This window comes from Aythya fuligula, chromosome 20, assembly GCF_009819795.1.
Source record: "Aythya fuligula isolate bAytFul2 chromosome 20, bAytFul2.pri, whole genome shotgun sequence".
NCBI lineage: Eukaryota > Metazoa > Chordata > Aves > Anseriformes > Anatidae > Aythya > Aythya fuligula.
The window spans coordinates 7,120,156-7,148,098 of NC_045578.1; the positions used below are offsets into that span (position 1 = coordinate 7,120,156).

At 42.2% G+C, this 27,943-nt stretch overlaps 1 protein-coding gene across 2 annotated transcripts in view; it reads left to right on the forward strand.

Annotated features, from left to right (window-relative positions):
* The window catches only part of TAOK1 (TAO kinase 1), a 62,395-nt gene extending 34,728 nt beyond the window's left edge, over positions 1–27,667 (forward strand). For both annotated transcript variants that reach the window (XM_032200756.1, XM_032200757.1), the window contains exons 4-20: positions 456–557; positions 2,254–2,299; positions 3,196–3,292; positions 4,091–4,204; positions 5,018–5,109; positions 7,653–7,746; positions 9,165–9,246; positions 11,209–11,376; positions 12,289–12,492; positions 13,722–13,856; positions 14,441–14,677; positions 15,450–15,578; positions 17,045–17,248; positions 17,724–17,963; positions 21,639–21,851; positions 22,934–23,116; positions 27,008–27,667. In XM_032200756.1, the coding sequence (XP_032056647.1) occupies positions 456–557; positions 2,254–2,299; positions 3,196–3,292; positions 4,091–4,204; positions 5,018–5,109; positions 7,653–7,746; positions 9,165–9,246; positions 11,209–11,376; positions 12,289–12,492; positions 13,722–13,856; positions 14,441–14,677; positions 15,450–15,578; positions 17,045–17,248; positions 17,724–17,963; positions 21,639–21,851; positions 22,934–23,116; positions 27,008–27,469 (2,802 nt within the window). In that variant the 3' untranslated portion in view covers positions 27,470–27,667. The remainder of the gene's footprint in view (positions 1–455; positions 558–2,253; positions 2,300–3,195; positions 3,293–4,090; positions 4,205–5,017; positions 5,110–7,652; positions 7,747–9,164; positions 9,247–11,208; positions 11,377–12,288; positions 12,493–13,721; positions 13,857–14,440; positions 14,678–15,449; positions 15,579–17,044; positions 17,249–17,723; positions 17,964–21,638; positions 21,852–22,933; positions 23,117–27,007) is intronic.
* The last annotated feature ends 276 nt before the right edge of the window (positions 27,668–27,943 follow it).

The following is a 27,943-nucleotide window of genomic DNA, read 5'->3' on the forward strand; positions in this document are numbered from 1 at the left end:
TCATCCAGTGCAGTGTACTTCCCAGTAGGGATAAGTCTTTATAGGAGTTAAATGAGAGACAGCTGATCCTGCCAAAGGACACTTATCCACACCTTTTTCAGGTCAGGTTGTATGTTTGATTTGACAGCAGAAACGGTATCCCTTAGAAAAGGATTGCTTCAGTACTTCCTCAGGTACCATGTGCTTACCTGTATATCCTATGCATACCTATAAACACAAAACATGACATCGAAGAGAGATCCTTCCCCTACATTTTAATTGATCAGCTTCTTATTTTGTAGGTCAGTTGAGGAGTTAAGTAGTGAGCATCATGGTGTTGATAGAAACTTTTTTGATTTGGAATTTAAGGATAATTTCTGGCTTTTAAAATAAATAAATGACATACTAACTTGACCAAAAAAAATAAACCAACAGTTTCATGAAGTCTTTCTGTTCCTTTTTTTTTTTTCCTACAGAAATGGCAGGATATTATTAAGGAAGTCAAGTTCCTCCAAAGAATAAAACACCCCAACAGTATAGAATACAAAGGCTGCTATTTGCGGGAACATACAGCATGGGTAAGCATCTGCTGCACTCTGCACTTCTCTTGCCTTGGTTAAGGGTGCTTTAAAATATCTCCAGCTGGCTCTCAAGAGGCACCTGAACATTTACATTGCACAGACGCAGATAAGTGTAGCCAAGGACCTTAGAGATGCTCAGCAAAACTGCACGTAGTTTTTGGAAACAAGATTTAGAAAGTTTTCCCTTTAACTTGCAGAGTCAGGTGACTGTGCTGTTATTGTGATGTGTTTAGCTTGGTGGACTGACTATTTAAAATATAAATAAAAACCGGAGAAAAAAAATATCTCCATCGCTTTTCTCACTTTAAGGAAAAGTGAGAATTTCACTGGTACTGCCTGGGAGACAAATATGTCAACTTTATTGGATATTTGAGATCACTGAACAGAACATTTGGTATGTCCCTGAGTGTTAGCGGTTCAGTACTTTACAGGTTGACTGAATGTGTTCCAGAAGTAAGTGTTCAATTGTGTTTTAATGGAATAGGCTTGAATCCCTACTGATAATTGTAAACAAAGTATGTTTTGAATTGTTAGTATTTCTGCTATCAAACTAAATGCTTCTGTTGTATATTGTTTACTTCTGCTGTTTTGTTTGCGGTGGTGGTTTTTTTTCTGCGTGTGTTTTAGTGACAAAACCAACTAGCTGTTTTTATCTCTGGCAGTCATCTCCTAACCAATTTCAGGCATTTGATTTAAACAAACAAAAAAACAAACCCTGAAACTAAATGTGGTTTATTGGACTTTGTTTGCTTAAAACTGTGTGTAGGAATAGATGCGTTTGGTTATGTAGAGGAAGCATCTTGTCAAACTAAATGTGATTTAGCACCTTTCATTGACAAGGTCTTTCTAGTATTATGGACTAAAGAAATCACATCACTGAAGCAATATTTTAAGTTGTAAGTAGTGTTCATGTATCAGCTTCAATAAATCTGTAGGACAAAGTTTTAGTGTTTTTTTTTTGTTTTGTTTTGTTTTTTGAAATCTGACTGGAACAAAATCTGAAGTAAATCTCTAAATAGCCCCTTAATACTCTGACAAGCTTGTTACGTGCAGTTTAACATTTGTCTTGGGTACATTCATATAGAATAAGGTACGTAATACAATACATAACTGGCTCTGAAAATGTTCTTGCCTTCCTTAAAAGTGTTGTTGCTTGGTATCTTACACAAGAAGGCAGTGCTAATTCCAGTGAGAGCTGCTCTTGTGTGAGGGGTCAGTGCTAGGATGGGGCTTATGTTATAAGCAATACTTGCATTGTTGTAGCTGAGCACTGCTGATTCCCAGCTAAGTTTAGCATACAATCCGTGCTAGGATTTTTGCTGGTCACTCTAAATACCATTTTATTGTTGTTTATTATAGGTTTGTTTTGCAGTACAGTAATTTGCTGCTTCTCGTGGATACAATATATTCTGGAATATTTTTTCACCCGCCTTTCTTTCTTGCATAAAAGCTATGGAGTTCTAAGCATATGGAGTTTATTAAAGGGCAGTCTGTTGTTATAAAATGTCATGCTCCTTCTCCTCCTTGCTGGACATGGGGCAGACCAACAGTCCAGGCTGCATTTTATGCACCAGTAATTATTTCTAGATTTCTGTGGGAAAATCTAGAAAATCTAGATTTTCTGTGGGAAAATCTAGAAAATTGTTTGCTATCAGAGATTTTCTAACAACTATTTTGATTTTTTCCCATACAGCTTGTTATGGAATATTGTTTAGGATCAGCATCAGACTTACTAGAAGGTATGTCACACATGCTTACTTGACAGAAAATCAGTAGTACAGAGGTAGGATGTTATAGGATCATGGAATGGTTCCTGAGTACATAGTTTTCTTTGGGAGAAGAGTATGTGTAGACAGTTTGGGAAATTCTTATGTGAATGTGGTGTTTTTCTGTAGAATATCAACTTTCCTGGATAAGCCTAGTTTTTCTTTAGTTCATATTATTTTTAAGTAAGTTGTCAGTCATCTCCTTACTTTCTTTTGAGTTTGAGATTCTCGTGTCACGGCAGTTCAAGATTTATTTCTGAAAACCCTTGCTGTTGATCCTAATGCTTACTAACAACTGTAGGCCTATTGACCGAAATAGCACTGCAGCAGTATTAGGGTTTTACTTGATGGGATCTTTGGTTAAACGGTCGCTTTTCTGTCAGGCTTCTTGAAGTGAACTTTCTTGGAAGAAATATGTGTGTTCAGGAAGTTGCTCATCTCCTTCCCTTGCCAGAAGCATTTCAGGACAAAAGGCTGAGCTGTCTGGGAGTCACCTTTATTGCTGCAGTTTGTTTATTTGTGTCTGAATTGTCATAAAGTTCTAGGGTTTGGGAACTTAGATGGAAAATTGAGTTTCAAACATATCTGGGAGAATTGTCATCAAACTGACAAGAATGTAGTTTTCAGTTGCAAAGTAGTCTCTTGATAGTAAATAGCTGCTGTTTTACAGTGAAAGATTACATCTGATTATAGAGTATATTTTATGCTGTGAACTACTTTTAAATTGCACATTTGCTTCTCGTGCTGGACCTAGTAAAATTAAGTTTTAGTATTTTCTCTGTGTTTACATTGTTAACAGTACTCACTTGCATGCTGCAAACTACATTGTTTTCTTTAATATTGAATTTCAAATAAATTCTTTCCTGAAGTTCATAAAAAGCCATTGCAAGAAGTGGAAATAGCAGCAATTACCCATGGTGCTCTCCAGGGATTAGCATACTTGCATTCTCACAATATGATCCATAGGTAAGTGGTTATACTTTTGCTGTCTCATGCACTTATAGATAATTTACCTTGTTGATTGTATCCTCTTCATCCCAAATTTAATATTCGTAAGCAGGTATTTTCTTTTTGCAGTGACCATATGCTCCCAAACTAGTAATTTATAATAATAAAAAAAAATCCTAGCAAGCTATGTATCTCTGTATGCAGTGTCTCTGGCGTTCATAATTTCTGCACAAGGGCAGAATTTGCTAAGCTTTTCAGTGCTTGGTATGGTGCTGATTGTTCCCTGAAGCAATGAATAAAAAGGTAGACTGAGTTCACCTAAACAGCTTGCAGCAGCTTCAGTAGAGACATTGTTGGGAAGAGGAGAATGTTAATATTAAAAAAAAAAAAAAAAAAAAAAAAAAAGGCTATATATGAATTCATGTGTTGAGAAACACACAGCAAGGATAGGATGCAAATGGCTCTTTTATTTAAAGTACCAGCTACATTTTAGTAGGACAAGTGATTTGAATAATTGCACTGTTAGGACTTCCTGAAAAACATTTATAAATGTTGGTTAAGGAGTTATTGCTGAACTGTATATGAAGCTTATCTAGGTGTGCCATTAGAAGTAGCTGAAATTTTAAGTTGATTTTTGAGACAAACTAGATTCAAAGATCAAGGGTGATGTTAAGCTATTAGCCCAGAGCTTAAAGGTTTTGTCTTTGGAGGAAATGTGGGTATTTTGCAGATTGAACAAGTGAATGCTTGTCGTGTCCTATAGAAGGTTTTCTTTTTTGGAGAGGAATAATACTGACGTTTGTATTCTATAACCAGAGATATCAAGGCAGGAAACATCCTGCTGACAGAGCCAGGACAGGTGAAACTTGCTGACTTTGGATCTGCTTCCATAGCATCTCCTGCCAACTCATTTGTGGGGACGCCATATTGGTAAGCCAAGTGTTTTAAGCGTTTCTGGCTATGTGAAGTGAAAGGATCATTTACTGGGTATTTAATGTATTTGGACTTCACTGGAGCTAGCTTTGTAATCCTCTAGTTGTGGTAGTGATAAAATGTACTTTGCAAGAGATTAAATCGTAATTAGGTTCTGACTCCAAGAAATTGGGACTCCTTGTACGTGTAGTTCACCAAAAAAAAGTAATAAAAATATTTTGTTGTTCTATTTACCCTGACTTTAAGTGGTGGGGGTGGGATTTAATAACCTGAGGTATATTTTAATCCCTCCCCCCAGTGGCTTTAACAATTCGTATGTTCTTACCGCATCTGGCTGTTGAAATAACTGAAGTGTTTTTTCTTTCATAGGAAAGGCCAGGTTCATTGAACAAAACCCTTTGCAGATCCCTTGTATGCTTTTGATCTCTTACACCGAATCTGTGGTGTTTACACAACTGCATGCTATAATTATTTCACCAGAGTTGGCCAGCCAGCTAAACTATTGGAAATGTGGGAGGGCGAGATGGTGGCGATGCTCATGAATGGAGAGCTGGGCAAAGCACAAGAAAACATCATGCAGCCTCCTTAGGGGGTTGTACTAGTGTGGGTGCCCAGCTGAGTGGCATTCTAAGGTCCATCCACATACAAACTGATCCTTGTTTCCAGTATCCCATGTTCATGGCTGGTATCTTGGGGAATTTTGTGTTCGTGGTAGCTGAAATCAGTGAAATAGTCTGTTTCATTGAAACACTGCTGATGATAATGTGTTCGGCTGAACAAAATTGTATGAGCACTGATTTACTATTTTAGGATGGCCCCAGAAGTGATTTTAGCCATGGATGAAGGGCAGTATGATGGCAAAGTAGATGTTTGGTCTCTTGGAATTACCTGTATTGAGTTAGGTAAGTTATTTTCTTTGCAGAAATTATGAAATAGAACTGTTTAATACTTAGAACTTTTCAGCTGAATGACAGTGCTGAAGACATATGTTTGCATCCTGTCCTGGTTTTCTCAGGGGCTTGAATTTTAGGGAAAAGAACTAAATGTGCTCTACAAAGTTGAAGACCAAGTCTCCAACTTGATGTTAATTGAGCTGGTGTTTTCAGTACCCAAAGAAAGAGTTACATAAACAAAGCAAATAGCTAATCTATATCACTAAACGTGTTCGCATTCTGTGAGAGAGGCAATTAACTTTTGAACTGAAAAACAGTCTACTTGCTGAACAGGTTTATAAATGAACCATTGAAAATACCAATGTTAAAATATATTTAGTGGTATAAATTGATGTTGTTTGCCTGGAACTTTCGGATATATGAATCAGTCCTGCAATGATGGGAAGTTTGGGATAAGTGAACAGTTTCAAAGCTATATTCAGTGTACATTGCCATTTGTGAATAGATTTGGCTAGAAAATCGCTTTTTACCAAAAGGAAAAAAAAAAAAGAAAGAATAATCTAATTTGAAGTGTTAACCTATAAATCAAAACCAGAAGAAATTATGCTACTGCCATTTGAACAGACTTCCTAAAGCTGAACATCAATTGAAAAGGACTACGTTAGTATGGCATTCTATTTAAATGTACTGCGTGATATTTTCTAGGAACAAAAATACACTCATGGAAGCACAACACAGCACTACTTAGATGTTAGTCAGGACCCGGCTCTTTAGGAGCACGTAGCTGTAAGTTCCAGGGATGGTGAGGTTTATTCCTGCTCGTTGTACCTGAGGCTGTCCTGCCATCCTTGTCAGATCTCATTGCTTGTGCTCCAAAGCGACCACGCAGGAGGAGCAGCCTGGTGGGGCAGCAGGAGCTCTCAGGAAAACGCTAATCCATGTGAACTGCACAGTTTAGCTAAAAATGCTGTCTGGCATTCCAAACTGTCAACTTCATTTTCTTCCAGGACGCGAAATAGATTCTTTCTTCAGAGCAGAGATTTTTTGTTGCCAATATAAAGCAAGTTCAAGGGGTGTGACTGCCATGACAGAATCCTGCTCTGAGTGGACCGAGGAGATTTGGCTGGCTGCAGTGCTCCAGGAATGCAGTTAGCTCATGGCCACCACACCCCCGGGTGCTGTACTGCACGCTGCATTTTTGCAATACGAAGCGTTAGGCTTTGTGTATGGCTTCTAACTTGGTGGGAGGTGAGGCCAGGTCAAGACGGCAGAGTATTATAGGCTGGATCGGTGTGGTTATCTCATGTGTGTTGGTTTGAGTAAGCATGGGAAGAAGGCAGGAAAATGAGACATCTCACAATCTTCTCAAACTGTTGCTTAGTCTTAGAAATGGCCCTCACTGAGGTCTCAGTTTCGCTGTTTCCTGAAGATTTGTACTTTATCCAGGTGAGTTAAGAGAGAAAAGATAGGGAGAGCAGCCAGTTAAAATAGTTTAATGGATCATCAGTCTGATCCTGAGTAGAGACAACTGGTTATCTGACAGCTTAGAGCAGGTAAATTGCTGCATGGGGCTTAACTCCTCAATTTACCAGTTGTCAGGAATTTGTAGGGCTTAGTCTGTTCCCTGACAGCAACAAATAGCTGTGATCTCTGATACATAGGTTACTGCTACTATTCAAGTTAAAGAGCAGTATAAAAAACTATTTTTTCTCCTTTTTTTTTTCCCAGGAAGGAAAGCTTTCTGTTGCATTTTCACTGGTGCAGGAATGTCCTCATGGCCTGACCAGCTTCTCTGGAATGTTTATAGTGAGGCTGAGCTTCATAGGTTTACCCTATAAACATTCTGATGAAGCTTCAATTTTGTTGTTACAGTGAGATCATCTCCTTCCTCATTAAGTTTTCATGCTGTGTCAGTCTATAAGAGTAACACAAGCTTGAAAGAGAGAAGAGCCAAAGAGAATGCAACTCTCAAAATAGTATAGAGTTAGCCTGTGCCTGACTTCCTGCCCGGGTGCTTAGTCAGTTCAGTGTGATTCGATGGCTGTTGTAACCAGCTTTTTCTACATCACTGCTGTGATGTCCTGATAAAATGAAAAATGTATTAGCTTTTTAGCAACTCTAGTGTTGTGCTGTTTTGTTTTCAAACAAAACAAGCAAACAAAAGCAGAAGGGTGACACCAAACCAAGGATGTTAGTGGCTAAACACTGAGTATAGATCTTACTGTTAACTTACTCCTATTTTAGGACATTTAAATGAGTCAGAGAACTCAACTATGATAAACCACGTAATTTAGAAACTTGAGAGGACGAGGCATTTGATCTTCAAAGTGCTTTCATCTTCTGCAGTGGAGAAACTGATGGTATAGGACATATGCCAACATATCTGTCTGATTGCAGGGTAGGGTTGGTTTGGGGTTCCGTGTTCAGGCAACAGTGATTCTGCTGATGTGGTTTTCTTGTTAAAGGGATGTAAACTAAAAAATATAAAAGAGCAAAAAAAACCAAACCTGAGACTATCTCCCTATATAAAAATTATTTTCTTTTGTGTGTAGCGGAAAGGAAGCCTCCTTTGTTTAATATGAACGCAATGAGTGCCTTATATCACATAGCGCAGAATGAATCCCCTACACTACAGTCTAATGAATGGTGAGTATTACTGAGGGAGGAATGTTGTAGGGAACTGCTGTAAATGGAGTGCTTTGTCATGCTGAGTTCTTGAAATGGCTGGATTCCTATTGGGAAGATGTGAGCTGGAAGGTTCTTATTAGGATCGCTGTACACTATACACAAAATTGACCAATTACTAAATATGCATTTTAGGGTCTAGAATGTAGTAGGAACAGGACGAGCTGCTGGAAGAATGCAAGATCCTGTAATAAATACGATACATGGGCCAGTAAACTTTTGAAGCTCAGAGGCTAGCCAAAAATGTGGGGTTTAGTGTTTTTTGTTCTTTTTGCTTTTTTTTTTTTTAAATCACAAACCACACTGTCAATTCCTAAACCTTGTTTTGTTGAAGTATTGCTCTGAAAGATGAAGACACTGCTTGTATGTGGCAAGTGTCTGTTGCATAAACTTCAGAAGAATAAATCACAGTAGCAACATTTTGTGCCACCCAGCCTCAAATGACTGTCTTTTTTGAAACAGTAAACTGATTTCAAAAGTTAAAAACTTCCTAATTATGTCTTTCTGAGCTGTAGTCCTAGGCCCTTAACATAATACATTGTACCTTATTTTTAGATTTTTTTTTTTCTACTTCAGAGATTTTCTGGTTAGGCTATTTCACACCCTGGTGCTTGACAAAACATTCGACTCATTTGCTGCATTTTTCTGACCAAAAGATGCAAGAACTTAATTTACTGAAAAATTGCGGTAGCAAAACCCCACATTACATGGTGGGGGGGCGGGGTGGGATGGAAAAAGAAAGAAAACCTGTACAGCCGACGTACCGCTATTCTCAGTGTTTAATCGTGCTCTTCTGGAAACTTGTGTCCAGGGGAAAAAAAAGACGAAATAGGGAATTTTAGCTGATGGGGGAAGAGGTGGTGTTACTAAACAAATCGTGGCCTTAAGCCTTGCTTGTGACAGATTGCACAACAGGGTGGAAGTCGGGTCTGAAGGCATTTCAGGAATGGTGTGTTGATACAGTCTGAGGATGACACACACCTGCACACGGGGGGCAGAGCAGGGCAGAAGCTCTGCTTAGGCCTTGAAGAGTTTGTGCAACATGGAATTTGACAAGTTAGATGCTGACATGGAAACGAGTGGGTGTTTGCTTTTATACAAAACTTCTGTTGCTCTCGAATTGCCCCGTGTTTTCATGTTCTTGAGCTGAAACTTTCTCTGAAAGCTGAGGTTACAGGAACCTGCCCACTGGTATCTGTGTGCTTTGGCTTGATTAGGGATGTCAGAGGCTGTGGTACAAGGTGGTGGGTCTGTTTGATTTCCCCCCACTCTTTCTACTAGCAGCACCCAGATGTGAATGTCTTAATGCCTTACTGAGCTTTCAAAATCAACTGGGTAGTTAATTCAGATGGATTTTTTTCCCCCTTTCCTTGCCACAGGTCTGATTATTTTCGAAACTTCGTAGATTCTTGCCTCCAGAAGATTCCTCAAGACAGGCCCACATCAGAGGAGCTTCTGAAGGTTGGCTTGCTTGTCCTTTTTGTTTTCCACGTGGTGTTAGAACGGGGCTGTGCCCTGTGACATTCTTCTGTCTCACCTACAGTACTAGGTTACAGTTAACGACGCTCTGCCTGTTAGCCTCAATGTCTTTGAGCTAAGGGTCTGGGGAGTGTAATCAGCTGGCATTCCTAGCTGTGCTGACCCTTAGCAGCATCTCGGGCAGCTCCCCAGGTGATTCTCCATGCCAGCCTTGTTCTCACGATGAGAACACGCAAGTGACACGGGCTGACCATCAACATGTCGAGGGTTTCGGTTGCTTAAGCTCAGTTTATCCTTCCAGTGATTATAATTAATCCTGACAGAGCTGCCATGCATTAGTTAACAAATGCCTTTCTTTACTTCCCTCTTTATTCTATGCTATATATACCCCTAAAGGCTTTTTATCCTCTCCCATCACCTATGTGCTTTACACGTAGGACTGAAGTCTGTTGTTCTAATGGTATCTCTGGGGGAAGGGGGGCAGAGAGAGGCAGATTTTCTTCCCCATACTTCACCTGGACATGAATATGCCTCAACCATCTGCAGATTATCTCCTGCTTTATTTCTTGTTTTGTTTTGTTTTATTTTTCCTCTGGTATGCTGCAGGTACTGGATACCAGTGTGGTAGATGGTTGCAAAAAGCTGACGTGTTCCCTCAGCGAACACGACTTGCACAGAACTTAGGTGTTAGAGCTGCTTTATTATAAGTGTGACTTTGATGGATTTCCTCTGTGGCATCAGGTGGCATTCAGAATTTTGCTAGCTTGACATTCTCTTTGCAGTGCTCATGACATTATTTTGGGGAATTTTTTATCCCTGCCATGTTTCTGCTAAACTGCCATTTTTCCAAAATACTGCATTAACTGAAAATGGATGCTATTTATGAAGGTTTTATCATCACCTTCTTGCATGTTTTTACTTAGCTGGTTCTGAGGACTTTTGCCTCTTTAAAAATGGTGCATTCAGAAAGTAAAATGCAATTACCCTGTAAAGGTTTTGGTGTGGGTGTGTAGTCCTGCCATTTCAGAATTCTGCAGATTGGTTTTATTTTGAGCAATGCACTGCAATTAAAGAGAACATTGATGGAAATTAAACGTTTGTGAATGTATTCCTTCCATATCTATAGTCTGAAACAGCTGCATGCCACTTTAGAGGGACAGGTAGGGAATGTGACATGTTGGAAATGGCAATACAGCCCTCCAAAGGAACAAAATGAAACTAGTGGTGATGTTAATAATGACTCATGCTTGCACAGCACATTTCATTTGGAGACTGGAAAAACTGCTTCTGACATATATAGGGAAGACTTGTTTTAACTATTAGCAAAATGTAGCTACCTTTGCAGTGAAATGTAGTGAATATCTCTCAAAAAGAAAAAAAAAAAAAAGCATAACATGGCTTTTAGGACTGAGCGTGCAGTTCACGGCCTATTTATGACTGAGCTGTATGCTTGAATATTTGATTCTCAAGCTTTATTAAACTAGGAAATTGGTTTTATAGGAAGAGTTAGCTGATATGTTCTTTAACATTCAGTTAGCGATGTTAACCAATGTAAGACTTCTAATATTTGTATGTTATTTGCTGCTCTTTCCCTACTGAGACACAGCTAGATAATGTATCCAAATACCCAACACCCAAAGAAGTCTAATTTTAACCTGAGCCTGTTTTCATAGTACATGCAATACCACTTCTGTTTTTTTTTTTTTTCCCTGTTTTGTTTCACATCGTTATTTTTTGGTGGTTGTCTCCCATCAGAAAACAATCATTCAGAAATCTGTCTGGATCATGAAATCTAAATATAGTGACAATGTAAGCTGTCAAGGTATTCTCCTCCTGTGCAGAAAAGAGGGCTAACAAAACCAACAAGATTTCCTAACTGTTATATCCTCAAAGCATGTGCACTGGAGGCATGAGAGGTCCCTCACCTATTTGTGTGTTCTGCAGCACATGTTTGTTCTTCGGGAGCGGCCTGAAACAGTGTTAATAGACTTGATTCAGAGAACAAAGGATGCAGTGAGAGAACTGGACAACCTGCAGTATCGTAAAATGAAGAAGCTCCTCTTCCAGGAGGCACACAATGGCCCTGCAGTTGAAACACAGGAGGAGGAGGAGGTGAGAGAAACTTTGGATGTCATCACTGAACCAGAGAAAGATGATGTCATTTAAATAACTGTAGCTCAGATATTGCTAAAATGAATAGAGGACATTTACACACCTGGCTATAAACTCTGTCTTCCTGTCTGTACTTGGAATAAAGCCTACCTAAAGGCACATACAAGGACAAACAAGGTAGATGGCTAGTGCTGGCAAGAAGCCGTGCCATTTGCCTATGCCTGAACAGTTAACTTCCAGTTATGCAAATCTTACCTTCTTTTGTCCATTTATAAAGCTTTACGAGGACTTTTTCAGCAGCTGTATTTAGTCCCTAATTTGACTGTGTGTACCGGGCTCATGCTAGTCTTCTGGATACACCCAGAGAATGTTTTTCTGAGATTTAAGACAGAGAAATTCATACCTGATTTAAAAAAAAAAAAAAAAAAAAAAGAGGGGGGAGAAAAAGAATTTTATTTTTCCTTTGTTGGGTTGCATTCTGCAGTCACCACATGAAAATTCAGACTCCCTGAATTGCAGAGAGTCCAGTGCTCTCATCTACAGAAAGGAACTGTGCAAGGTGCAGGGTCCCAGCTGAACGCTTACTTAGATGATACTGGTGTCAGAACAGTTTCTGGTGACACGCTGGTGCTGATTCAAGATAGAGTTCAGCTTGTTAACAGGCTCGCTGTTGAAAAGAACCTGACATCAGCCAGTTAATCTTGACAAGGTTGCTTCTTTCTCTCCCCAGCATCCCACAAGAGAAATGTTTCACGACAATGCCTGGAGGGTGGGAACTGCCATAAGATGGCAGGTAGATACCTATATAAAGGAATGGAATGAGCATATAATTTGGTAATGTCCACAGATAGAGCTGTAATGGATTTGAGTTTTCTTGTTTTCTAATTTTTTCTAATAATTCCTTTCTTCTAGGAACAAGATCATGGTGTCGGCAGGACAGGAACAGTGAATAGTGTCGGAAGTAATCAGTCCATTCCTAGTATGTCTATCAGTGCCAGTAGCCAAAGCAGTAGTGTTAACAGTCTTCCAGATGCCTCAGATGATAAGAGCGAGCTGGATATGATGGAAGGGGACCACACGGTGATGTCAAATAGCTCTGTCATTCATTTAAAGCCGGTAAGCATTGGATTTTTGGCTGGATAACTTTGAAAATATAGAATGGGAGTGGGTTTGTATTGATACAATGATAAAAAGTCATTGAGTGCTTCCTATTCTAAATCATTATTGGCAGTTCGTGTGATGTGTCCCAAATACATTAATGTGCATTGGAAACTTTGGACGGTAGCTGTAAAAATCATTTCTATTAATTCAGTAACAATTATTTCGGTAATTGAATTGTTTCAAAATTGTTTGCTTGATCATGAGGACTTGGAATGGCAGGTTGTGAAAACATTCGTTTAGTGAATGCCCTTACCTTGCAGAGCACTGCTTCATGGCACAAAAGGATGTGAGAGTTCCCCTGTTTTTCCTCCTAGGTAGTGAATTCTTAAATTTAAGACCTCCACTAGTGATTGAAATCTGTTCCTAATGCTCCCAACTTCCCAGCACTTGATTGGAATATTTGGTTAATGAGCAAAGAGGCACAGAAAAGGAAATGCAGCACCGTGGCCATGGCAAGCTGTGAAATCCCTTTGAGTGCCTTACCCCTCTGCATGATGAAGGATAACTGCAGATTGTCACTGAACCGTGCTGCTCTTGCTACGGAGGGGTTATCATACATTTTCTCAAACCAGTAACGTTTCCCTCGCTAATGATAGGTGTGGTTAGAATGTTTTGTTCTTTGCCCAGATATGCAACAAAGACACAGGTATTTCCTCAGGGAGTTAATTAGTATATCATATCTAACTACTAATCGCTCTGTGATGAATGACAAACTCAAAATAAGAACGTGGAATACACCATGACAAATTTTAAATTTTGCTTTGAGGTATTTCTGTAGTGGGTGTAATGAAAATCATCCTCTGTCTTTCAGGGTTACAAAGATGTTGTTTTTGTCTCTCCGGCTTGATATAATCTACTTTATAGCTTTTATGCTTTGTTGAAGTAAACTATTTAACTCAGTTTTCAGTTTTCCATTTATTTTTTTCATTTACAGCAGTAATTAGTAATTTTCCTCCTAGTAATAAAATTGCGCAATGAAATTTCCAAATTAAACATCCTAGACCACAGCTCCCGTTGCAATATATTCCTTTGTCCAACCTGTTGGCAGTAGGATCCCTCAGAGCCGATGAATGTAAAATGGGTTTACTTTCTTCTCTTTTAAATGTTTTTTGTAGCAAACTAAAACAAAAATATTTAGTAATGGTGATTCTTTTTATTTTCTCGTGTTAATATTTGCTGATAAGGAGGAAGAAAACTACAGAGAGGAATCAGATCCTCGAACAAGGGCATCAGAACCCCAGTCTCCTCCCCAAGTATCTCGCCACAAGTCTCATTATCGCAATCGAGAGCACTTTGCTACTATACGCACAGCATCGCTGGTATGTTAAGCTTTTTATTTTGATGAAGTTGTAGAGGAAGGGATGCCTTTGAACACGGCACTATTAAACTACTTAGAGCTTTTAGGATTTCATGAGAATATGAGCTATCTTCATTGACTGAGATATTATCGCTGAAATAGCTTAATGGGAGTTAATAAAAGCATAAAGGAGACACCTGGACAAATGTAATTTGTGTATATTAGGTATTTATAAAACCAATAGGCTTAGTAGAATGCAAGAACCAGCTTATAATAATAATAAGCTGGCTTTTATTTTCATATGTATATTATGTACATTTGTGTATGCATGTACATATGCACACTCGTATTACATTGGGCTAAAGAGACATTATTTAGCACCAGCTTTATAACAATTGTACAGTTTTTCTGCTGGTTCCCTTGTGAGCTTATCATCTACAGCAGAATTCAGTTTTTAATCTGCTCTACTGCCATGAGGAGGTGTGCTTTTCTTTACAGCAAAATTACATTTCTTTACTGAATAGTTTTCTTTTGTGGTCTGAAGACTGCTGAAAAGCAGAAGAAGCAGCATTAACTTACTTTGCCCCGATGTGGTTATCTTCCTAGGTGACAAGGCAAATGCAGGAACATGAACAAGACTCTGAACTCCGAGAGCAGATGTCTGGCTATAAACGTATGAGACGGCAACACCAGAAACAACTGATGGCATTAGAGAATAAACTGAAGGCAGAGATGGACGAGCATCGCCTCAGGTTGGACAAAGATCTTGAAACACAGCGTAACAATTTTGCTGCAGAAATGGAAAAGCTAATTAAAAAGCACCAAGCAGCCATGGAGAAGGAGGTAGGAGATTACAGTTTAACAGACTAGTCTACATTTGTTAATTACATTGAATTGTCCACTTCCCCTCACTGATGAACAGATGACATTGTAGTCTCTTACATGTCTGTTTTCAGGAGCCAAGCAAATTGCTAATTAGAAAAAGGCTAATACAGCACCTCCTTACACTAAGGGGTTTATGTAACTAGAGGAAAGGTATGTCCTTCATCGCAGTGCGTTATACTAAATGTTAGTATGCTGACCCCAGAAAAACTACTGTAAGGGTTTTCCTTTCTTTTGCCTTGTGTATGCTGTCAATAACTGACTGCCATCGAGTGTTATGGAGGCAGATGAGCCTGCAGAGAAATGTGCCAGCTGTGCTTAAAGGCTCACTGTCTAGTTGCTTGTGGATATGGGGGTTTTTATGCTTTTAAATAATTTATAATGAAGTGGTGCCACCTACAGAGATTATTATTGATTATTTGTTCATCTTAGATCTCTTGGTGGAGGGCTATGAATATAGCTGGTCATAAAGTGTTGACTTTGTTAGGAAAGAATAGCTGAACAATAGGATTGAGAAAATGAAGCACTGAAAAAGGACTCCTACTGGTGTATTGTTGGGGGTGGGAGGGAATAAGAAGAGGTTAAGGACAAACTCCTGAGGCTTGTGCTTTTTCAGAGTCATGGTGAGTATTGTGGTTGTTGAACCATGAGTTCCAGGTCTTGGGGCTAAAATGGAACATAAGCTACAATTGATTAGGCCTCGGAAACTGATCTGCTTCTGGATTTGCTGTAGGCTAAAGTGATGGCCAACGAAGAAAAAAAGTTTCAGCAGCATATTCAGGCCCAACAGAAAAAAGAATTGAACAGTTTCCTGGAGTCCCAGAAGAGAGAATACAAACTCCGTAAGGAGCAGCTGAAAGAGGTAACCCGTCTGTAATGAGGAATGTGAACCAATAGTACAGTGTATGATACAGTGTGAGTGGTGAACGGTCAGAAATAAGAGGGCCAATGTGAGCAAGAAATCTTTACCTAAACTGCAGCAAGTTCTGCATTTCATGAACAAAGTCTTGTATGTACTGTATTTGTTTCATGTCTTTGACCTTGGAGGAAGAAGGTTGAAAAAACAAAGATTAAGGAAGGTTATGAGCATTTTTCTCATACCTGGTTGCTGCAGATATTGAATGTGCACTGCAGCAGTTAGTGAAGTTTCTCATCACTAAATATTTCTGCAGCATGAAGAAAACAGAGCAGTAAAGGTGACTTGCAGATTATGTTTAAAGGCAAATATCTGTGAAAACACTTAATTTTAATGGGAAAAGCAGTCCAATAGTTCAGTAATCACTTTATTGTCGTGAAAACCATGACCTTTGTGAAATGCAGAGAAACTGTAGAATCAAACTTCCTGATTCTTTTTATGGAGTGGCTGAAAGTGTAAGCACTATAAATAATTTTTTTGAAAGAACCGTTTAGAGCTCAACCATCAACTTCTGTGACGCAGCCTTGGAACTTTCCCCAAAGGAGAATATTCCCAAACATAGACATTTCCTGGGAGAAAAAGGCCAAAGAGCAGTAGAGCCATGAAAGATTTAACAAAAACTATAGTAACATGGGCTTTTTATAATAACATGGAATCTTTTCCTGGGCAGGCAGTAGATTACAGTGTAGCAAAAAAAAAAAACGTGATATACAGAGGAATTCTGTCTCATACTTCAGGTGAAATGTATCACAAGTCTAGTTACTGTATGGGCACCTCTAGCATGCGGTTCAAGTAAGCAGATTCTTTTGTGGCAGATGCCTCAAGCTGTGTATTTATTACAAATGTGGAAACTGTGGCCTTACGTTTCACCTGTGCACTTCTTTTTATTGTTTTTGTAAGTTATGAAATCTTAGTGAGTAGTCCCACCATGATGAGTTTCTTACAAAATGTGTATGTGTTCTGATCAAGGAAGTGCAGGAATTTTCTGTTGTGCTTCGTGTGACTGGAGATTTGTGTGAGCAGTGTTTGTAAATGATATGGGGTGATAGTGCTTTTCTTCTCATCCCACTCCTTTGGGACCATGTATTTGGGGCCTATATTTTCTGTGGCAAACCATCCTTTTTATGTTTTGAGCTCATATATATGTCTGGGAACTGTGGACATGAACCCGATTTTGACTCATTAAAAGGGCCAATGCAAAACCAAACCAAAACAAAAGGCAGCTATGAACTGTCTCCTGGTGTTCCCTTGGATATGTGATATGATGCGCTTTGCAGAGGCTTAGATCATACTGAACACGAGAAGACCGTGTGGAATGGCTCTGTCTGCAGCATAGTTTATTAGGCAGATCCACCCAGCTGTTCAAGGCCGAAGAGCTACTATTCCACAATTAATTACCTTACTCTTATCAGGAGCTGAATGAAAACCAGAGCACTCCAAAGAAGGAGAAGCAGGAGTGGCTCTCCAAGCAGAAGGAAAACATCCAGCATTTCCAGGCAGAGGAAGAAGCCAACTTACTGAGGCGTCAGAGACAGTACTTGGAGCTGGAGTGTCGCCGTTTTAAGAGACGGATGCTCCTCGGCCGCCATAATCTGGAGCAGGACCTGGTTCGGGAGGTAAGAGAATAGGCAGAGATGGGGCTCTGGAACCATCTGTGTGAAATGTATCTCATCTGCAACCCAACTCCAATCTCACCTAAGTGTTATTTACCAATCTGAAATATTTTAGTAAAACGATGGTTTGGTATTTTCTGCAATCGTTAAAGAGTCAAATGTTCAGATTAGTCTCCTATTTTGAGAGAATTGTTAGGTCCAAAAAGTCAGCAGATGGAACAATTAAGGTCCTTTCCAGAAAGTGCTTACTGTTTTGCATCTAGAACAGGAAGAAGAAAAGTGAAATGAGGAAGGAAAAATTACCTGTAGCGTACTTCTGATAAGGTGTAGAAACCCTGCTTTGTCCTCAAATGGCTTGGAAGGAGAGAAGTGCCCATGTGAACAGAGAAGTGCCCTTCTGAACAGAGTGAAATGTCATCTTGTGCTTTGAGATTTGCATTCTCCAAGAAGCTAATAATTCCCTTTGCCGTCCTGTTAGGAGTTAAACAAAAGGCAGACCCAGAAGGACCTGGAGCACGCCATGCTGCTGCGTCAGCACGAGTCCATGCAGGAGCTGGAGTTCCGCCATCTCAGCACCATCCAGAAGATGCGCTGTGAGCTGATCCGACTCCAGCACCAGACCGAGCTCACCAACCAGCTGGAGTACAACAAGCGCCGGGAGCGGGAGCTGAGGCGTAAGCACGTCATGGAGGTCCGGCAGCAGCCCAAGAGCCTGAAGGTACGGCACGGTGCAGGGCTGCTGGGTGTGAGCTGCGGGAACGGGGTGGTGGTGGTGGTGGTGGTGGAGAAGTGCTACGTTGCAGCTCGGTTCTCGTTTGCAGTGTATGTGAACCCAGGGTATTTCGAAGCTTGTTAATTTGAAGAGGTGTCTAATTTGACAGTGAATATCTTGTTATAGAAGTACCTTGTTTGTCGAGTTGTGTGACCGCACCAGGTGTCTACAAGCACCATACGTACAAACAGTAGCAATGGTGAGCAGGGTTGCAGGGCGTTGTAGGCAGGCTGTAACAGCACTGTTCCCTCATTTTGTTTGAAAAGCTGTTATTCCCAGCAAACCGTCTTCCTTTTTGTGGTAGTTTAAAATCTATTTAATCTTTTCAGTGTCATTTCCCCCCCCCTCCTTCTTCCTACGCTGTGTTCTGATCCTCTTCTCCTCACATACGCAGGGAAGAGAATCCACTTTTCTATAATGAAGCTGTGTCATTAAAAAAAAAAAAAAAAAAAGTGAAATGCACTATCAGTCTTGGCTTGCACACCTTGTTGATGGTTTTTATATTGAAGCTGGTATGTTAGCAAGCGTGGGGAAGAAAGAAAGATACCAGCCAACTGCAGTGTCCTCAGGAAGCTCCTAGCACTGACCTTTGCCATGAGGTGCTCCCATGGGCTTCTTGTAACTGCAGTGGCTGACCAGAACTATAGGGCCTCTGTAATTGAGGCTCTTACTTGTTTTCATTGCAAACCCTCACTTCATCCAAAGAAGTCCAGTGGTTTATTCTGAAGTGTCTAAGAATGGAGTGTAAGGCTTCCACATAGCTGCCTGGTACATGGCCTTTGAGGAGGCAGACTGCTCTCCACCCAGTGTTCGGCTGTGCCAGTAACACAATGGGTGATGGCATACTGAACACGAGATCTTTGTTGGTCTAGGTCTTCCTGCTTTGTGATATTTCACATCTGACTTAGCTTGCACCAACTGCAAGTCATCTCCTTGCAGAGAAGAAAACAAAACAGCTCGAAATGAGAACTTCAGCAAGAAAAAGAATGTTATTTGTCAATATTAGAATAATATTTAATAGTGAAAACCTAGCTTGTGAGTACAAGGGACCATCTGATCACTGTTGAGAATCTCCAAGGATATAAAGTATAAATAGCTGATGACTTCACAGGGAAGCTGCGCCGCACTCTGAGCTGAATAAAACTGAAGCAGCTGCATTAGGTTGATCCTTCGGAGATTAGCATGAATGAGTTCTGCCTCCCCAAGGTGATGCGGCGCAAACACGAGTGGGCAGCACGTCCCTTTGCGCTCCTCGCTGGCAGCAGGGACAGCAGAATCGGAGGCCTGTAGGGGCTTAGCTGCCCTCTCACCTCTGCGGACCACCCAGCCCCGTCCCTTCTGCAGTGAGGACAGGGCTGGAGCGTTTTGGCAGCGGGCACGGAAAAGCTCGCACTGTGCCTTGCATGGCTGTTGTGCGATTAGGGAAGGATTTCAGGCTTGAGCTGTCAATCCAGCACCTTTTGCATGCACACAGCGCTAATAACGCAGCCTGCTGGACAATTGTTCGGTTTGTAGTACAATCCCCCATTTATTGAGGCTGTTTCCTAGAATTAACTCATTCTCTTGCTTCTAATGCAGGCGAGTATTCTTATTTGCCTAGATAATTTGACTATTTGTTCAGTTTCTCTCTCCAGCCATGTTTTCCCTGGAGGGCACATCTCAGGCTTTCCCTTTGTTACTTGGTGAAGGCTTTTGTCCTGAAAACAGTTTTTTTTAACGGTCAGTGTCTGTCGCTGCTGTTACGGCACCAGAAGGACTGGTAACTAGAATTCAGGAGAAACTGCTCTGTTATTATTTTGAGCGCTTTAATTGTGATGCAAATGGCCTCTTGCTGGTGTTTCACAATACTAGGTCAAAATGATCTTGTCAGAAGTCTGACTGGAAACCTTACCCCTCCCTTCTGTTTCCTGTTGTTGAAGGCCTCGGGTTGGAAGGCAGTAAACAGGCTGGTGTCCAAGTGAAACTTCGCAGAAAGTGAGGACAAAATAGATTGCTGGTGGTCTGCTGGGACCAGGTCCTTGATGGGAACGTGTAACCTGCAGACGTTTCTCTTAGGGGCAGGGAGACACCACCTGAGAGGTTTCCTGGTGGGAAATAACATACTGTGAATTAGAATTGGCAAAAGCGATGTCTTCCTCTCCGTGATAGATTTGTTTGAATAAAACCCATCTCTGTCCTGTTTTCTGCATCAGGTTGGCAAGGTGGAGTTGTTGGTTTATGCAGCAAAGCTTGGTGATGGCTAAATTGGGCTGGTGCATTGTCTGAGCCCACCGGGTCTTTGTAGGTAGCTCCAAGTGCTGTGCTCATCGCCTGCCCTGCTCAGCCTGGAGCTAGTGCCAGGAGCAGCCAGTGGAGGAGCTGATGGGAGACATGCACACATCTGCATTGCTGCTTCAGGTCCCAGGGCTCTCCCAGCTTATTCCAGGGACACAAATCTGCTCCTATGCTCTGTTCCTGCCCCAAGTGCATCAGGATGTGACCGTGGTGGCTGACGGTGTGAATGGCCCGGGCTGTAGTGACTGTGCTGGTGTGGTTTGTTCTGTTCCGTTTCATCCTTTGGTTTTGTGTGGTGTTGGTTTTTTTCTGACCATGGAAAACTTGACTGTCTGTCAGTTACCTGCTGTCACTCATCACTTCTGGATTTGTTCGGGTTTTGTTATTAGTATCCCAGCCAGTCTTCCTGTAGAAAGATGCAGGAAACTCCACAACACCTTCCTTTTCAGGGCCTTAAAACGTTTGGCAGGTGTTACCCCTTACAAGCTGCTCTGCAGGCAGGTAAGGGAGGTGAAAAAAAAAAAAAAGAAATAATTTATCCAAGGTCGTACAGCAAAGTCGGGCCCAGATACCTTTTCCAAGATTGATGTCTCCCGGCCCTGTGTGCAATAACACAGTTATGTCTCTGCACAGTACTGAGATGCAGCAAGTGCAAAAGGAAAACTCAATCTCCAGTAAGCCTCCGTTGGGACTGGGGAATTGTTTTGTTTGCTAGACTGGCACCATACCAGTGTTGCTTGTGGTATACATCTTCAAGTGTCAAACCTTTCCCAGCCATTTTTGCTTATCTTTATGAAAACCAGACTCTTAAAGTTAAGAGTTAAGCATATCTTACGCTCATCAAACCATCATTGGAAAAAGTGTTGCTCTTTTTCCCTGTCCCTTCCCATGCACCAGATCTGCTTCTTCTCATAACATTAAGTGCTGTTCATCTATATGTGCCATACAACCATGGTCATGTGCAAGTATGGCTTTTGGTGCTAATTAATATTAGTTCTGTCCCTCAAGAACTCTTCTTGAAAAGCAACACCCAGCACTGGATCCAGTCCAGTGACAAATGTGAGGCTCTTTGTGCGGAGACAGCTGTATTTAGGCTGGAGCTTTGTTATAAAAGTGTCTCTATTGTAATTGTTTTGCACAGTGGCAGTGTCAAAGCAGCTGCAGCAGTAGTCATTGCCTCTTGTATATTTTGCTTCCCTCCTTGCACTGTAGATGTTAATATACATTTGTGTATTCTTGAACTCATATCCTTAATGTAATCCTAAATATCCATTTGAATGGATATTTCTCCCATTTGAAACACGCTGTTTTTTTTTTCTTTTGTTTGTGTCCCCTCCATCTTTCCAGTCAAAAGAACTACAGATAAAGAAGCAGTTTCAGGATACATGCAAGATCCAAACCAGACAGTACAAAGCACTGAGAAACCATCTGCTGGAGACCACGCCAAAGAGTGAACATAAAGCTGTCCTCAAACGGCTCAAGGAGGAGCAGACCCGGAAGCTGGCTATCCTGGCTGAGCAGTATGATCACAGCATTAATGAAATGCTCTCTACACAAGCTGTGAGTCGCCTCCGAGGGACCCAGGGTTCCTCAGCCAAAGAGGGATGTTTGCATTTTAACCGATCTGTATCCTGACAGCAGGCTATCTGCTTCCTTGCTACACATGCCATACCCTGCGCAGTCGTTCCTCTGTATTTAAAAAGCTGAATTCAAATACAGAGGAAAGAGGTGTTACTCCCATCAGACAGGTTGGAGCTGAAGCTGCTCTTGCAGAGATGCAAAGTGATGCATCCGTGTGGCTAAAGGTCTGCTTTTGCATGAAGTCTGACAGCGTGAATGTCTCTGTTAGAGCATCATTAAATCATGTGCAACTTGCTGTCATAAGTCGTTTAGGTTTTGATTTGTCATTGATACCAACCAAAGCATGTCCCACTGGTGGAAGATGCTCGGTGAGTCATGGAGGAGTTCAGAGGTTTGACTTTAAACCTGAAAAAAAAAAAAAGTGTTAAAAGCATTGTGAAGGCTCTGTAAGCCCTTCTTAAAGAATGACCACCTGAGCAATTCTTTGAGTCCCTGCTATAACTGAATGTGCAGTTTTCTTTGCACTTCTTGCATATTGCATCCTGCTTGCCACTCTGCACAAATTTGACACTGTGAGGCAGGGAATCTGGCCTAATTTATGTATCAGAAGTGAAAAGTTCAGTATTGTATTGCTTTTAGGTTTGTGTCATTTTATTCTTTTGCCCTAAGTCATACATTGGCAGGGATATGAACTTAAAGTCTCCTGCTCACAGGAAATTGGTTAATCCAGTTGAACAGAGCAGGAGACCTTTTCTTTGCCTCTAGCAAAAGGACAGCTGTGGATATTAGCACCTCCAGCAGTCTGCTCTCTGCAGCATGGATCGTGGTTCCTGAGGCGCCACCGCTCATCAGCGTCACTTGCATCAGCACTGTGGGCTCACAGTCACCAGTCTTTGTCACTATAGGTTCTCTGTTCAGTGAAACCAAGTACAATGGAGACCAGTTGTATTGCTAAGAAAACAAAGTCCCATCCCATTCTCTCCCTCTCCCCACAGTCCTCCCCGAGAGTGTCATGAGTGGTTACCCCATAGTGAAACATCTCTATTGTCTGCCTTTCCCAGCTGCGTTTGGATGAAGCACAGGAAGCAGAGTGCCAGGTTTTGAAGATGCAGCTGCAGCAAGAATTGGAGCTGCTGAATGCATATCAGAGTAAAATCAAGATGCAGGCAGAAGCCCAGCATGATCGGGAGCTGCGTGATCTTGAACAGAGGGTATCCCTCCGTCGGGCCCTCCTTGAGCAGAAGGTAAAATGGGCATGCGAGCATCATTAGCACACTCAGATTTCAGATCCTAAATTGCACTGTACCTATCAGCATAGAGAGAAATTGTTTTTACCTCGCTGTATACAGTAACATGGATCATTTGGATATTCGCCTTTCTGGGATGATAGCTCAGTGACACGCAGGCTAAACTTTGCCAGCTCAGCCATCCTATGTAAGCAGCTTCTGGCTGGGATAGAACTGCTTGAGGCATGCCAGAGCCGGAGGGAGTCATGCCTCTCTGCACAGAAGGGAAAGCAAACTCTTCATTCTGTCTCTGAGCTACAAATTAAAATCCCCAGTTTATAAAAGAACAGATATAACAACCTAACATGAAGTTTTTTGGCTTTTGCCTTGAAGTTTGCATGGTACAAGCAATTTAGGGGGGCAAAAAGGTGGCAGGGGGACGGGTTAAAATGTATTAGATGGTCTTGGGATTTGAGACCCTGTTTTTTATGGTAATATGTTTGATTATTTTGGTGTAGCTCTGCTCCATTTGTCAGTGTGCGGAGACCAAGCTGCAGTTCCCTACAAAATGACACTTGTTACAGAAACACTGCTGTCAGCAGCATTGCCCTTAAACTGCAGTAGCCAGAGCCACAAGCATGGGCAAACTGCTGCTCCCTGGGTTTCAACTTGAATTGGCTGTTATATGTGTTAAGGGGCTCCTTGTTGAAGCATGCTTTTCTATGCAGTGCCAGAAACATGGTGTTTATAGAAACGTGTGCGAGGGAGGGGTCTGTGCAATCCAGAAGAAGGGTAGTTAGTGCAGCAGTCAGTGAAAGGAAATGCACAGCTTTCCTCCTGCAGCTTTTTTCCGTTTCTGATTTGCTCTGTGGGTGCCAGCTGTCACCATTCACACAGCAGTCCCAAACTTTGCTGCTGCTCGGCGATTATTAAATTACAGCAATTACTCTGTGGCCTCGAGGTTCTTCACGCTTCTCCCAGAGGCTAACAGATGGATGCTTGGCTGGTAGAGGGCCCTCGTTGGAATAAAACTGCTCCACCTCATGGTGAGCAGAGGAAGCATCTCCAAGAGCACAGCATGGGCCTGCTGTGCTTTGGTCCCCTGCAAGTAGCTGAATCTCTGGAAGTGACTGAATTTGTGAAAGCAGAGATCCTGTGTGGCACCCACGCGTGGAATAGCTGTCCTTAAATCCCATCGCTAGTCGTTCTGCTCCCATCCAGCTCCTGTCACAGCCCTGCACGTAAGCGTGTAACCAGGCTGGGTGTGCATTGCCCTCTGGCGGTGCGACCTGACGAGAGCTCTGGGAAGAAGTGTGACATAGCAAACCTGCTGCTGGTCACTGCTCTTTGTGCGGGGGATCAGCAGAGACTGCACTGCACACAACATGATGCCAAAAGCTGAACTGAGGCCAGTGGCTTATGGAAACGCACATCAACCAATATTAATGTTGTACCAGTCTGTCAGCGTGCACAAGGATCAAAGTCTGTGCACAGAAGGCCCATACAAATCATTTGCCATCGGTTATGGGGAAGGAAGCTTAGTAAAGTTATAGTATAGAGGAGAAAAGGAAACAATAACAGTAAGTTCTAAGATAATTTTTCCCTTTTTTTAATGTGTTCTGTATGTCCCTGCAAGACTAACACCTTAAAAATAGATAGATAAATAAATAATTAAATAAATAAATAACAGTCCATCAACTCCCATGGGAGGGAGCCTTTATTTAGCAATATAAGCAATGCCAGTGCGTTGCTGCTCACAAAGTTGTGGAGCAGTGGTGAGACTTTCTTGCTGGGATTACAGTTACTTAGTGGCAGCTCAAGGAAAAACACCTGGGTGCAAAGGTAGATGCACCCTCCTTTTGCAGGGATATTCCTTACAGGGAGGGGTGGTCTGACTTTGTAGGAGCTGCCAGTGCTCTGGTGTGGGTTGCTCAGCAGTGTCAGCTGGGATTTGTGTGCCTGTGCTCACTGAGGCTGTCTGGCAGCCAGGGAGAGGGCAGGTACGTGCACAAGTCGAATGTCTGAATTCACGTGCACAATTACATACCTAGCCTGTGGCAAAGTCAGTCCCTGATGTTCAACAGTAAATGAGGTTCCAGAAGTAGGCATGTGCATAGGATTCTGCTTCCTCCTCAGCGCAGTGCTCTCCATTTTTGGTGGTGCCCATCACCACAGTAACTCAACAGAGCATAAATGACTCAGGCTAAGGAGCCAGCAGCCAGCCCCATCCCTGCCCAGTCTGTAAGTGCCAGTGACTGAGGTCCAGTTACACCCTGATGCGATGTTGTTTGTATTGCACCAGTCACAAGCGTGTCCCAGGAGTGTCTTTAAAAGACTTCAGATTTACTCATTTCCTTCTCATGTGCCTCAGGCACCTCATCTTCAGTCCTGCATCCTGAGGTTGTTTCTAAGTGATGTCATTTTAATGCAGCGTGTTGGGCACGCAAAGTTTGATTGCACAAAGTCCTGTTTTGTTTTGTTTTCTGTCGCAAAGACTGAAAACTATGTGCAGCTAGATGTGCTGAGGATGCTCTAGTTCTGCAAGAAAAGGGGATTCTTTTTATATAGTGTCACTGGAAGAAATAAGTGCAGCATTTTGAAGAGCTAACATCAGAGAAAGCACCTTCTTCCTCTTGCTGTTTGCAAGCCAGCTGACCACTGCGTGGCTCTCAGCAAGAGTAGGGAAGGCTGCTCCGTGGAGTCAGTGTCACTCACCCAGCAATAAGAAGCAGACAAGTGGAGAAGGCTGTTTCTGAGAGCCCAGAATGGCTCAGGAGATGACTCACATGGGAGCAGATTGTTTCCTAAATTCCAGATGAAGTCATTTTGAGTATTCCCTGACTAAGGCAAGAGAATGCTTACAGCGCTCTGCCCGGTACCTCCAGCACAGACCAAAATAACTCCTCTTGACCACATTGCTGCTGATGCTAGTGAGCTCTGCTTAAAAGCCTTGGCTACTGCTTTTTACCCTTTTGGCCTATTTCACTGAAGCCAGAAGTAGCTTTTTCAGTGCTGGCAAGAAGATAATCGAGCGATTCTTTGGTTCTCCACCTGACTGCAAAGATTTCAGTAAGAAAGGCTTTCATCCCTCCCTGACGGGTGTCAGGAGGCCGTAGCCCAAAGTTACCTGCACTGAAGAGAGCTGATCCCAGCGCCCCTACCAAAGTACAGCTGGAAACTGGTTTGGAACAGTGTCACAGGGAGGATACTGGAGTTGCCAGCTTGCATATCGTCCAGCTAATAATCTGCCACCCGGTGCAAACATCACTGCCTGCTTTCTTAAGTCGCATGCACTGGGGGAAGTATCAGGGTAACACAACCAATTTAGGAAACGGATAGATAAGAGGTGATAAACATGAGCTAAGAAAAGCTGGCTGATGAACATTGGAGAGGAAATTGAATGTGGGCTAGTACATTGAATCCTGGAGAAAAGAGCAGCTGTCATCGTCGGATTCAGCGACGAACAGTGGAGGTCACATTAAGCTGTGTTGGCAGGTATTTGGCTGTATAGATACTGCGCTTGGCTCTGTCTAAAGGTGCTTTTGCAGTAGGTTACTATGGCAGCTGTAGGCTTTGCTGCATCTTAAAAGATTTATCTGTGTCAAATTGTTAGTATCATTGCAGGCTTGGGATTCACATCCCTGAAAGGCTCTGTACTGATGAGGGAGCAGGCACCAAGACACTCCAGCTAGTACCCGCTGAGCTTTGCCATGCACAGGGCTGAGGCTTACCCTTTTGCATTCAGAACAGATTGTGTGTTGGGGACATCTGAGCTAGATCCAGCCTCCTTTAGAAGTCCGGGGAGAAGGTTTTGCATTAGTTTGCTGTTTCAGGTCCTTGGGAGACTTGAGGCCGTGCCCGTAAAGGAGCCCTGCTGCTACAGACTCTCTCTTCTTTTTTTCTTCCCAGATTGAGGAGGAGATGCTGGCATTACAGAATGAGCGTACCGAACGGATACGAAGCCTGCTGGAGCGTCAAGCTCGCGAGATCGAAGCCTTTGACTCAGAAAGCATGAGGCTAGGTTTTAGTAATATGGTTCTTTCTAATCTCTCCCCCGAGGCGTTCAGCCACAGCTACCCGGGAGCTTCTGGCTGGTCCCACAATCCTACTGGGGGTGCAGGACCTCACTGGGGTCATCCCATGGGTGGCCCACCACAAGCTTGGGGCCATCCAATGCAAGGTGGACCCCAGCCATGGGGTCACCCCTCGGGGCCCATGCAAGGGGTACCTCGAGGTAGTGCTATAGGGGTCCGCAACAGCCCCCAGGCTCTGAGGCGGACAGCTTCTGGGGGACGGACGGAACAGGGCATGAGCAGGAGCACAAGTGTTACTTCACAAATATCCAATGGTTCACACATGTCTTATACATAACTTAAACAATAACTGAGGGTGGCAATTCCACTGGAGCTGTCTGCCAACAGAAACTGCCTACAGACACCAGCCCAGCAGCCTCCTCAGTGCGGTGCTGACGTGTGGAAGCTGGGTGCACATGGAATATTGTATTCATTTTGTAAAGCATTACGTTTTGTGTTTACTAACTGGGATGTCATAGTATTTGGCTGCAGGGTTTGGGGGGGGTGGTTTTTTGTTGTTGTTTTTTTTTTTTTTTGTCGTTGTTGTTGTTTTTTTTACTTTTTGGAGGGGTCTTGGGAGGGCGTCTGAGAAATATATGCAATTAGTCAGAAGAGTTGGCTGGTGGTCATCACACTGACAGGACAGAAGGGCCTCAGACTGCCCTCGTCACACCATCCGTAGTAAGTCTGAGGGAGAATGGAGACCTCCTCCCATGTCCATAAATTTCGAACTGCCACCCTGCAAAAACCAGGCAAGCTGCCTTTTAAACCA